The 10571-nt window shown below is 42.3% G+C and overlaps 2 protein-coding genes across 4 annotated transcripts; both read left to right on the top strand.

The window, feature by feature from the left end:
• Positions 1–655: 655 nt before the first annotated feature.
• Positions 656–2180, top strand: LOC116041225 (SOSS complex subunit C-like). The gene has a single exon (XM_031287113.2). The coding sequence runs from the start codon at positions 904–906 to the stop codon at positions 1213–1215; it is 312 nt and encodes a 103-aa protein (XP_031142973.1). The 5' UTR covers positions 656–903; the 3' UTR covers positions 1216–2180.
• A 10-nt stretch (positions 2181–2190) lies between these two features.
• On the top strand, positions 2191–10525 carry yars1 (tyrosyl-tRNA synthetase 1). 3 transcript variants are annotated; one of them, XM_031287111.2, is made up of 14 exons: positions 2191–2330; positions 3823–3892; positions 3985–4131; positions 4241–4416; positions 5045–5174; positions 7402–7482; positions 8401–8493; positions 8581–8716; positions 8825–8910; positions 9027–9162; positions 9317–9417; positions 9542–9735; positions 9842–9983; positions 10193–10525. In XM_031287111.2, the coding sequence occupies exons 2-14, from the start codon at positions 3836–3838 to the stop codon at positions 10301–10303; spliced, it is 1590 nt and encodes a 529-aa protein (XP_031142971.1). In that variant the 5' UTR covers positions 2191–2330; positions 3823–3835; the 3' UTR covers positions 10304–10525. The 3 variants fall into 3 exon arrangements, with proteins under 3 accessions (XP_031142971.1, XP_031142972.1, XP_035848783.1); XM_031287112.2 differs by having other exon boundaries at positions 2196–2330; positions 3826–3892; XM_035992890.1 differs by lacking the exon at positions 2191–2330 and having other exon boundaries at positions 3806–3892.
• The last annotated feature ends 46 nt before the right edge of the window (positions 10526–10571 follow it).

Raw genomic sequence — 10571 nt, 5'->3', positions numbered from 1 at the left:
CCTACAAATGGGGCTAATGCACCTTTGAAAATGTGCAAAAATAATGAAAGAATACTCATTTAGGTAACTGCATTTTCCTAATTAAACACGGCCTGATGTAGAGAAATTATTAGCTTATTTTGATTTTTACAGAGTTAACAAAGGCTACACGCTTTCAGTAGCCTACAGTAGCTCCAGTTCCATTTACACATGGCACATTCATTCATGGTAAACTACTGCCATCTAGTGTCTGGATTTTGTCCCAATGTGATAAAATATTGCTTGAAGTTACAGTAAGTGTGGCAAATCAAACTACTCCCTATTACGTTGGTTCTTGTTTCATAGAAGCTATGTTTAATGCATTTATACACTCTATTAAAAATAAAAAATAAATGGAAAAAATGACCAATTATGACTAATTTGAGCCATAATTATTTTATCATTATCTTATATATTATCATTGTGTGATTTATTGGGCTGTGATTTTAGTGTAGCAATATTCTACACCAGATTCTGTGCAACAATTATAAATGATGACTTGTGAATTGATTTCCAGTTTCATACAGTCATTTATTTTAATCATCATTAACATAAAACATAAGTTTTTAGTTTTTTACCAATTAGATTCGATGACTACATAAAGGTAGACTTAACAGCTTTTTAGAAAGTATACGCTTTTATTTTGAAGGACGATCACTCAAGCCGGAAGTGTTTACATTCTGTTAGCGTTAAGAAGTTAGCATAAAACACCTAAACTTCAAAGCTAATTCTGGCTGCTTATGCTTCATTTATGTCTGTCATTAAGAAAAGGAAACTACAACGACGTCAGCTGGACAAGCACATAACGTAAAAAAAACATTCTCAGTTAACGGCTTCATGGACTTTTATTTCCTCCGCTAACTCCGCTAGCTAGCTAAACTTGTCATGGCTGCTAACCCTCCAGGACAAGGCTTTCAGAACAAGACCCGTGTGGCTATCCTGGCGGAGCTGGACAAGGAGAAAAGGCGGCTGATGCAGAGCCAGTCCACGAACAGCCCCGGAGCAAACATCCCTCTTTCGTCCAGACCCAGCCTGAAGGAGGCGAGGGACAGCGCGGAGCAGCAGCACATCGCCGCCCAGCAAAAGGCCGCCCTGCAACACGCTCACGTCCACTCTTCCGGTTTCTTCATCACTCAGGACTCCTCGTTTGGGAACCTCATCCTCCCGGTGCTCCCCCGACTGGAGCCCGATGTTTGACTCTGAACCTCCGAACAAATACCGACCAGTGCCCCGGCCCGGGGGAACAACTCACATGCGAATAATTCGCGTTCTTTGTCCTGTAATCAACCAAATGGTGATTTAGGCATCTAAACAACTTCACTGACAGAATAAAATATATTGAACGCAATCAGTGTTGATCTATTAGCAGGGATTTAGATAGGAATCCGGCCCCCTAGAAAGAACAGTGCTGTGTCAGCCCTCTTTTAAGTAATTAATACGTTCTGCTGTAATTATAAAAGCATTACGTTTCTCTTCACTTACGATGATACATGTAGATCTATGGAGAGCTATAACATATTAATAACACGCTTTGGTAACTTAAGGATTTTCTATGGAAGGTGCTGATGGAGATAGAAATGTCATATAGGGAAGGGAAAGCATTTGCTAGCCGAGAGTTGGAAAGGCACATTTTCATAAAGCATATTCGAGCCCAGGTGTACTGATTGATTTCTTGGTACCTGGGTGAATAAACTATTGTCTGTTGCATGCAATGTATGTAATAGGGACTTGGAGGTGATAGTTTATACAGGCCTATACATAATGCACACAGCACTATAGGTCTATAGGGGCCAAACAACTATTATTTGCCCAAGGGAATAATTGTTCTGCATTTTCTCTTTAGAAAAAGGAGGTAATAACACACTAATTGCACAATAACAAAGTTGTTTCAAACATCCACTATGTACCTGTAAATTCTATATTTTTATACACATTGTTTTTTTACATGTCAATATCATCACTGTCAATATGAATATATGCATTCTGTATATACTGCCAAATCCAACTACCTCATGTATATAAAGCAACCTGTTAACATTAGTAATTAATATTTATTCCAGCACCCTTTGCACTTTTATATCTGTACACATAGCAATCAAAACCGGAGTCTAATTCCTTGTTTGTGTACACACTTGGTCAATAAAGCTGATTCTGATTTTGTCTGCTCTGCAGTCAGCAGTCGATTGCTTTCCCCTGGAGTTTAATGTGAGTCGATAGCAGAGTTGACTCTAGCGCTGATGCAACACTGACAGGTCCACCCAACCGGCTTTAGCTACTTACCCCCGTCTCATTGTAAGAAGACAGGTTTTAAGGTGGGTTAGCAGGTTTTACAGTATTGCTTTATGGTAGACTGACATTGTTGTTAGATTAAGTGAAAATGTAGGTACTAAATTGGTTGTAGTTGTATTCCGAAACATGACCGGAGCTAGGTAACGTTAGCTGCACATGGGTTTGTTGCTAGCTAGCCAAATAGCCCTAGCTGGCTTGTTCATTCATTATCAGCGTGACGCTAAAGGTGAGCTGGCCAGTAGGGTAGCTAGTTATAGCATGTTATCTTAAAGTTGACTGAATGGCTTATTCTGACATATAACAAACTGAGGATTTTATGGTAAAAACATAGCTAACGTTAGCCAGTAGCTCCCCGTTTCGTGCTCTCAAACGTTAACGTTAACGTTACTTACGTTATAAGCGCAGTCTCAGTGGCTAACTTAACGTTATAAGATATCAAAAGAATATTGATAGAGATGCTCAATCCTTTTGCTAATATGGTCTTCTGGTAAATTTGGCATAGAGGAAATATGTAACGTTAAGCTGCAGTTTCTTTCAAAGTAAAGCAAAAAGACATTCGACACCCATCTTCTAACATTAATAATTCTGAGAAAGGTTAAGATAATATGGCTAGGGCTGGGCTGGGCGATATGGAGAAAATCAAATATGATATTTTTGACCAAATACCTCGATATCGATACCGCAACGATATTGTAGTTTTGACTATTGGTGCTTTCACAAAATATTTACACAATGAGATTTTTGATAAATAATCATCAGTAATGTGGATATAATGACTAAGTGGGTAAAGGCAAATAATAGAACAGCTAGAACATACCATATCCAAAATCTAAGACGATATCTAGTCTCATATCACGATATCAATATAATATCGATATATTGCCCAGCTATAAGATAAAATAGTTATCAATCGTCCTTAACGTTACACCACAGGACAAGAGTGGGCAATGATGCATTTAATCTGGTTTTATTTGCGCTGTGTTGACATACTTATATAAATGCCATCCACATTAAGTAAAATCTGTATTTCCCAGTGTCTCACACCGAGAAGGAAAAAAGCAAAATCCGAAATTGTCAATGATATACCTTAACTTTTCTCATTACGAGATCCTCACCTCTCGTCATTATGAGATAGTAACTCATAATTACCAGATAGGGTTTCTTTTTTTTCTTTTCTTTTTTAATGCAATGGACCTTTTTCACAGCAGACATTTTTGACTTGTCATAGTAGGAAAAGCACAGCTGAAATTGATAACCTTAACGATGGCTCAATTCCATCAAGTGTCCCAGTGAGCTATTTCAGTGAGTCAGCATGCACAATAGCAGGGCCTCTCCTAAGTGGAATGCAGCCATCATTAATGGTTTTGAATATATCTATGCTTTTCCTACTATGACATGTCAACATGTCTGCCGTGAAAAAGGTCTATGCGCTGCCGTACCTATGATCTAGAATAGGTGAAACGAAGCTGGTGCCACTGATTCATAACAACGCTTAAACTCCTATCTTTCTGTCAGGAGGCTCTGCGCCATGGCAGATCAGTTAAGTCCGGATGAGAAGTTCCACCTCATCACTAGGAACCTCCAGGTGGGACATACAAACAAACCAACGTATACCCACGGTGACCGACGTCCACCAGTAGCTTGGTCTCATTATTCTCGTGAATGCGTGTATTGCAGGAGGTACTTGGAGAGGAGAAGCTGAAGCAGATTCTTCAGGAGAGAGAGCTGAAGGTGTACTGGGGCACAGCGACCACTGGCAAACCCCACGTAGCTTACTTTGTCCCTATGTCCAAGATAGCAGACTTCCTTAAGGCTGGATGTGAGGTGGGTAGATCACACTGAGCATCTTGTTAACAAATTCAATTTAATCTGCACTCCCTGCTAAATCAGGGCTCATGTTTTTGCCTCTTCTTTTTTTTTTTTTCTCCCTCAGGTCACTATTCTGTTTGCAGACTTGCATGCCTTCCTAGACAACATGAAGGCCCCCTGGGAGCTGCTGGAGCTCAGGGTGAAATACTACGAACAGGTCATCAAGGCCATGTTGGAGAGCATTGGCGTGCCCCTGGACAAACTCAAGTTTGTCAAAGGAACTGACTTCCAGCTCAGCAGGTCAGTTGTGCTGACAGTACAGGAGACTGTGTTGATATGCATTTATTTAAAGTGCTCATATTCAGGTTCATAATTGTATTTAGAGGTTGTACCAGAATAGGTTTACATGGTCTAATTTTCAAAAAACACCATATTTTTGTTGTACTGCACATTGCTGCAGCTCCTCTTTTCACCCTGTGTGTTGAGCTCTCTGTTTTAGCTACAGAGTGAGGCATCGCTTCTGTTCCATCTTTTTTAGGAGTCGCGCAGTAGCTAGGTAAGGACTACCAGCCAGATAGAAGCAGAGTATGACGGCGTGCAACACTAACAGCTAGGCGAGCATTATAACGTGTGTTACAAAGTGACGCACGTTTGTCACAGAAGTAAAGGCTGGACTACAGTAGAGCTGTTTGGAGCAGTTTGTGAACAGTGTTTTCTGTTGGAGATGGTAAGTCCCTTTGGGGTGGACTTTGGGCTTTTTCACTTTGTAAACCTATAACGTGCGCAAAATATATATAACACAATAAAGGAAAGGGGAAAAAGCCAAAAAGCATAATATGAGCACTTTAAATGTACTTTCTCAGAAACAGACTTGGTAGCTGCAGCCTGAAACTAATGTTGAAGGTCTGTATTTCATGTATTTGGTCAGAGAGTACACTCTGGATGTGTACCGTCTGTCCTCCATGGTGACGGAGCATGATGCTAAGAAGGCTGGAGCTGAGGTGGTCAAGCAGGTGGAGCATCCCCTGCTCAGTGGCCTGCTCTACCCTGGACTGCAGGTAATGACACGCTTCTAGATGGAGTCGTAACTGCTGGACTCCAGGAGTGGTATAATATTATTTTGGGTCTCTTCATAACCCTAGTGATAAAATGAACTAGTTATACTGTAATTACAGCATATTGTCCACATATGGTGAGATACATCCATCCATACATATGGTGTCAGATACTGAACTCTAACTCTGCATCCCGGTGATAATTAACCGACCAAGCCCCCCCCCCCAATACTGTTCTATTTATTTATTTACAGATGTACATACTGCAATTACACCTATACATAGCCATATTCTAATGCACTTCATACTATTCATCCTGCACCTACACTTATTCTTACTATTCTTATGTTACCACACTGCACATAGCTGTACATGCTGTACATATCTGTCTATATCGTTCATTCAGTATATCCATATTTATTCAGTTTTTCTTATTATATATTCTGTTAATACAATGCATATATCCATTATTCTTACTACTAGTTTAATGTCACTGCTACTACATTGCACATATCTGTACATGTTGTTCATACATTGTTCATATTACATAGCCATATTTATTCTGCTCTTATAACACTGCAATATATTTCTTGTCCTGCCTATGCACCACCTGTCTATACTTGAATATCGCATTGCGCTTTTCTGCTTTTTTTTTTTGCACTTCTGGTTGTAAGCAAACTGCATTTCGCTGTCTTTGTACACTGCACAATGACAATAAAGTTGAATCTAATCTAATCTAAAATACATACTCCAAACAAGCTTTTGGATGTGATCCTGCGTGCCCCCCTCACATCTTGAACTCTTTAGAACTTGTTGTTTTTCCATGTTTGTTTGTTTTTTTTATTTGCTGTTATGGATGATGGGAGTAGTACATGGGATTTCTCAGTCTGTTCAAAAATTGAAAGTGCAATCACATTATGTATATATGTCAGTCCTTCCAGAAAAATGCGAAGTTTTTTTGTGATTGTTGCGGGCAAAAATCCTTGATTATGCGGCACGTTTTCTTAAAAAATGGGATGGAATATGCCGGATATTTATGTAATTTTATGCGATGAAATTGCGGGAACTTGCAAAAACTGCGGTTTCATCATGGCTTCATCGTGGGGTTTGCAGCTTTTCGATGATGTTCACATCGCGTAATTACGTCACTTCATAACGTTCCCATGGCAACAGGGGAAAATGGCTGCTCTTGTGTGACGTAAGCGCAACATTTTTCAACTTTCTGCTAACCGGCAATTTCCACTGGATGCGGAACGTCTGCGGAACGTATCCGGAACGTCGACGGAGTCATTAGGTTTCCATTAAAGTCAATGTGTGTATTTCCACTGACTGCAGAACGTCTGCGTCCCTACTCCGTCCCAGTTCCGTCAGTCCACAGCCCTCCGGAGCAGATACGCAGAGCTTCTATTTTTGACGGACGACGGAGAGCTCCGCAGCAATTCAGCACAATTCAGATTGTGCGGGACAGGAAGTCGAGCACAGAAACAAAATAAAACATCCGGATACTTTTCAAAATAAAATCCACCGTTCTCACGGCGGATCATATTTCCCTGCACTACACCTTGAAAACACAGCACAGAGTTGTTTCCCCTCTACTCCTCTGGATGGAACTGTTGTTGGTTTTGTGGTTCTGTTTATAGAAACTACATCCTGTTATATCGCGCGAACATACGTGAATTCGCGAGATCTCGTGGTCGGCTGGCCGCAGCCGTTACGCAACAAATCCGGACCTGGTGGGTATTGACGGACGGCGGAGCACGCAGCCGTTCCGCAGCGGAGCCGGTCCGCAGACGTTCCGCATCCTGTGGAAATCCACGGTAAGATATATGTGACTTTTTTGCAACGAAAATGCGGGAATTATGAAATCATGCAAGCCCCGCATATTTTGCGCGGAAATCAGCAATTTATGCGGCGAAAGTGCGGCGTATTTGAAAAAATGCGGCCCCCGCATAAATATGCGGACATTGGCTGATTATGCATTGAATTATGCAATCGCATAATCACGTTTTTCTGGAGGGACTGATATGTGCCAACTCATCGTGTTCATTTATCTTGTTATATTTTACTATTTGAAGTTTCTATTTTGTTATTTTATATTTTACTATTTCAATTTTGTATTTCTGTTTGTCTGTGATTTAACTGTTCCATTGAGAGCTGCTAAACTGCGTTTTGTCGTTGAAAACAATGACAATAAAGATCTATTCTATTCTATTGTGTTCTTTGCCCTCAGGCTCTGGATGAGGAGTACCTCAAGGTGGACGCCCAGTTTGGAGGAGTTGACCAGAGGAAGATTTTCACTCTGGCAGAGAAGGTGCCATCTCCCTCCATCTTTGCACATTCATTTCAGTCCTTCACAATCTCCCTTCCCTACGTACCTGACGTCTTCCCGCTTCTCTTTCATTAATCAACACATACCCCGCAGCTCCTGTGGATGATTAGTTTAGGAGGAAGGGTTGGCTGTCGTTTGGGTTTTTTCCGATACCGGTGCTGAAACGATACTTTTAAAACGGTGCCGGTGCCTAAACGGTGCCTGAACCGATACTTAAAAAAATAGGGGAATAGGGTATTTTACAGTAACTTTGAATGCACCACGAGGCTTACTAGTTTGAAGTGAACGCACCGTCTGTGTTGTTTTTCCAGCAGCTGCAACACTGCTTAACGTCCCGCTGTTGGAATCCTCTACAGTGACATACAGACACCCTTTACACCGTTTAGCTGTCAGCATTTTAACCATTACATCCATGATTTTAACCGTGTTTAATCCAGCTGCTAGCTAACGGTAGGCTAACGATACCTGCTGTCAGGTGAAGTGTTAACTAGCGCCACGTGCGGTGATGCTCCTGTTGCCTATAACGTCTGTTTCACAGCATCAGAGAGCAGCGCAAAAGGCATTTAATTGACACCGAAATGAGGCAATTCAGTCCCGTAGATAGCGGTCGTTTAGGCACCGGTGCCGTATTAGCACCGGGTTTCGGTACCCAACCCTATTAGGATCAGCTGTGAGTTTGTTGATAGCACGTGAATCATTTTGGACTTTTAAAAAATGAGTTCTGATTTATTTCCTCCATGTGCATTGAGTTTCAGGTCTCGACATCATAACTGATAACGAAGACGATTTCCAGAAATGAGGAACTATAAATGTCACAGCAGGGTGATCCCATGAAACGGTTTTCACAATAAGATCTCTATACAATGTAAAGAGTAACGGTGGCCTCTCATCTGTCTCCAGTACTTGCCTTCCCTTGGCTATGCCAAGCGCTCCCATCTAATGAACCCGATGGTGCCAGGACTGACGGGGGCCAAGATGAGCTCCTCAGAGGAAGTACGTCACAGTAGGAATAAATGGGTCAAGATTTGTACGAACATTTTCTTCTACTGCTTGTGGTCATTCCATCTCTTTCGGCTGCAGGAGTCAAAGATTGATCTGCTGGACTCTGCCGGAGACGTGAAGAAGAAGCTGAAGAAGGCTTTCTGTGAGCCAGGCAACATCCAGAACAACGGAGTCCTCTCCTTTGTCAAACATGTCGTCTTCCCTCTACGCGGAGGTAGAAAACTGCCCGTTGAGTCGCCTGCTGTTGTCTCAGCTTCAGACTTTTCCTCCACTCATATAAAGAGCACAACATGAGTTGATGATTGGGATTATTGTGTTTCAGAGTTCTGCGTCAAAAGAGACCCCAAGTGGGGTGGAGACAAAATCTACACCGCGTTTGAAGAGTTGGAGAAGGACTTTGCTGAGGAGGTAGCGTATAGACACACTGGCTTATTTGAAGAATAAAAGCCCTTCTTAAAGTATATCCCTGCTAAAATGCTTAATGTTCCACTTCTGGTCTGATCTAACCTTTGGCAATCTTTTAGCTGGTCCATCCAGGAGACCTGAAGGCCTCCGTGGAAGTAGCACTAAACCAACTGCTGGAGCCAATCAGAAAGAAGTTTGAGTCGCCTGAGCTCCGCAAACTTTCCAACACTGCCTACCCCAACCCCTCAAAGACGAGTCAGTGTTTTACCCATCATCCTCGCTGTCTTCCCTCTCCCCTTCCCTCTCTCACATCCTGTCCAAATATCCAAATATTTCCAATCCAAATATAGCGGTGTGACTAGTTGCAAACATTGGGATGTCAACTAGGTGTGTGTGTGTGTTCGTTCAGAAGGGGCTGCTAAGGGCGCCAAGGCAGGAGGAGGAGAGGATGACGAGCTGGACCCCTCCAGAGTGGACATCAGGGTGGGCAAGATCATCAGTGTGGAGAAGGTAGGACGTGAGGACGATGCCTGATCAGTGTAGCGTTTCTTCAGACGATGTGTTGAAATGATCCATCTGTACGGCCCCTCTTTCTCTGAGTTCACCTGGGTGGTCTTTCTTTTCCAACTTCCAGCATCCAGATGCTGATTCACTGTACCTGGAGAAGATCGATGTGGGGGAGCCGCAGCCAAGAACGGTAGTCAGCGGTCTGGTGGCTTATGTTTCCCAGGAGGACCTACAGGACCGACTGGTGTTGGTGCTGTGCAATCTGAAACCCCAGAAGATGCGAGGGATTGAGTCTCAAGCCATGCTGCTGTGTGCCTCTATGTGAGTGTTGTCTCCGCTTTGCACAAACCCACACGGTACATCCCTCAGCTTCATTTTTTTATTTTTTATTTTATTACTCTGCTCACTCTGATTGGTCGATTTTCAGTGAAGGGGAGCCCAGGAGGGTGGAGCCTCTGGACCCTCCAGAGGGGTCGTCGCCAGGAGAACGGGTCTTTGTCGAGGGATATGAAACAGGCAAACCAGACGACAAACTCAACCCAAAGAAGAAGGTGTGGGAGAAAGTACAGGTAGGTTTCAGTCAGATTGGACTGTTACCCTATTCATAAATTAAATTCCATGAATTGTTTTTTGCTTCAAAATCCATTTTTTTTCCCCCTTCAAATATGGACCAATGTTTTATATTCATCATAACATTTCTACAATGGAATAATGGCATATTGGAATGAAATGCGTCCTCTGCAGGGGATTGACTGTATGTCCATAATGATCTCCCCAGGTCGACCTGAAGATATCGGGCGAGTGTGTAGCTCAGTGGAAAGACAAGCAGCTGATGACTAAACTAGGACAGATCACATGTAAGACACTCAAAGGAGGCAACATCAGTTAGATACATCGCATTCACCACTGAAGCTGCTCCTGCCGCCCACATTAAATCAGGAACACTTTCATCAACAAATCGCCGTGGCAACAACGGTCCCAACTTCATCCGGATGTTTTCTCGGCGAACGATGGGACATTGATGCCAAAAGTCTCAGATGCTTTGGACTGGCTGGGACAAATTCTTTTACCTTGCTTTGACTTTATTAGAAAATGTAATTCCTAAAAGTGTCCAACCAAATTCTGTAACTAATCAACCTACGATTCATTACTCTTGT

This window comes from Sander lucioperca, chromosome 16 (genome assembly GCF_008315115.2).
Source record: "Sander lucioperca isolate FBNREF2018 chromosome 16, SLUC_FBN_1.2, whole genome shotgun sequence".
Taxonomy (NCBI): Eukaryota; Metazoa; Chordata; class Actinopteri; order Perciformes; family Percidae; genus Sander; species Sander lucioperca.
The sequence above is the reverse complement of the archived record's forward strand: the minus strand, read 5'-3'. Positions and strand labels throughout refer to the sequence as shown.

What these genes read in the sequence shown, in the direction of transcription:
- yars1 (XM_031287111.2), top strand. Translation starts at nt 3,836, where the DNA reads ATGGCAGATCAGTTAAGTCCGGATGAGAAGTTCCACCTCATCACTAGG. An exon ending in AGATCATCAGTGTGGAGAAG is followed by an intron (nt 9,418 to 9,541) that starts GTAGGACGTGAG and finishes TCCAACTTCCAG; the next exon opens with CATCCAGATGCTGATTCACT. An exon ending in ATGCTGCTGTGTGCCTCTAT is followed by an intron (nt 9,736 to 9,841) that starts GTGAGTGTTGTC and finishes GTCGATTTTCAG; the next exon opens with TGAAGGGGAGCCCAGGAGGG.
- LOC116041225 (XM_031287113.2), top strand. Translation starts at nt 904, where the DNA reads ATGGCTGCTAACCCTCCAGGACAAGGCTTTCAGAACAAGACCCGTGTG.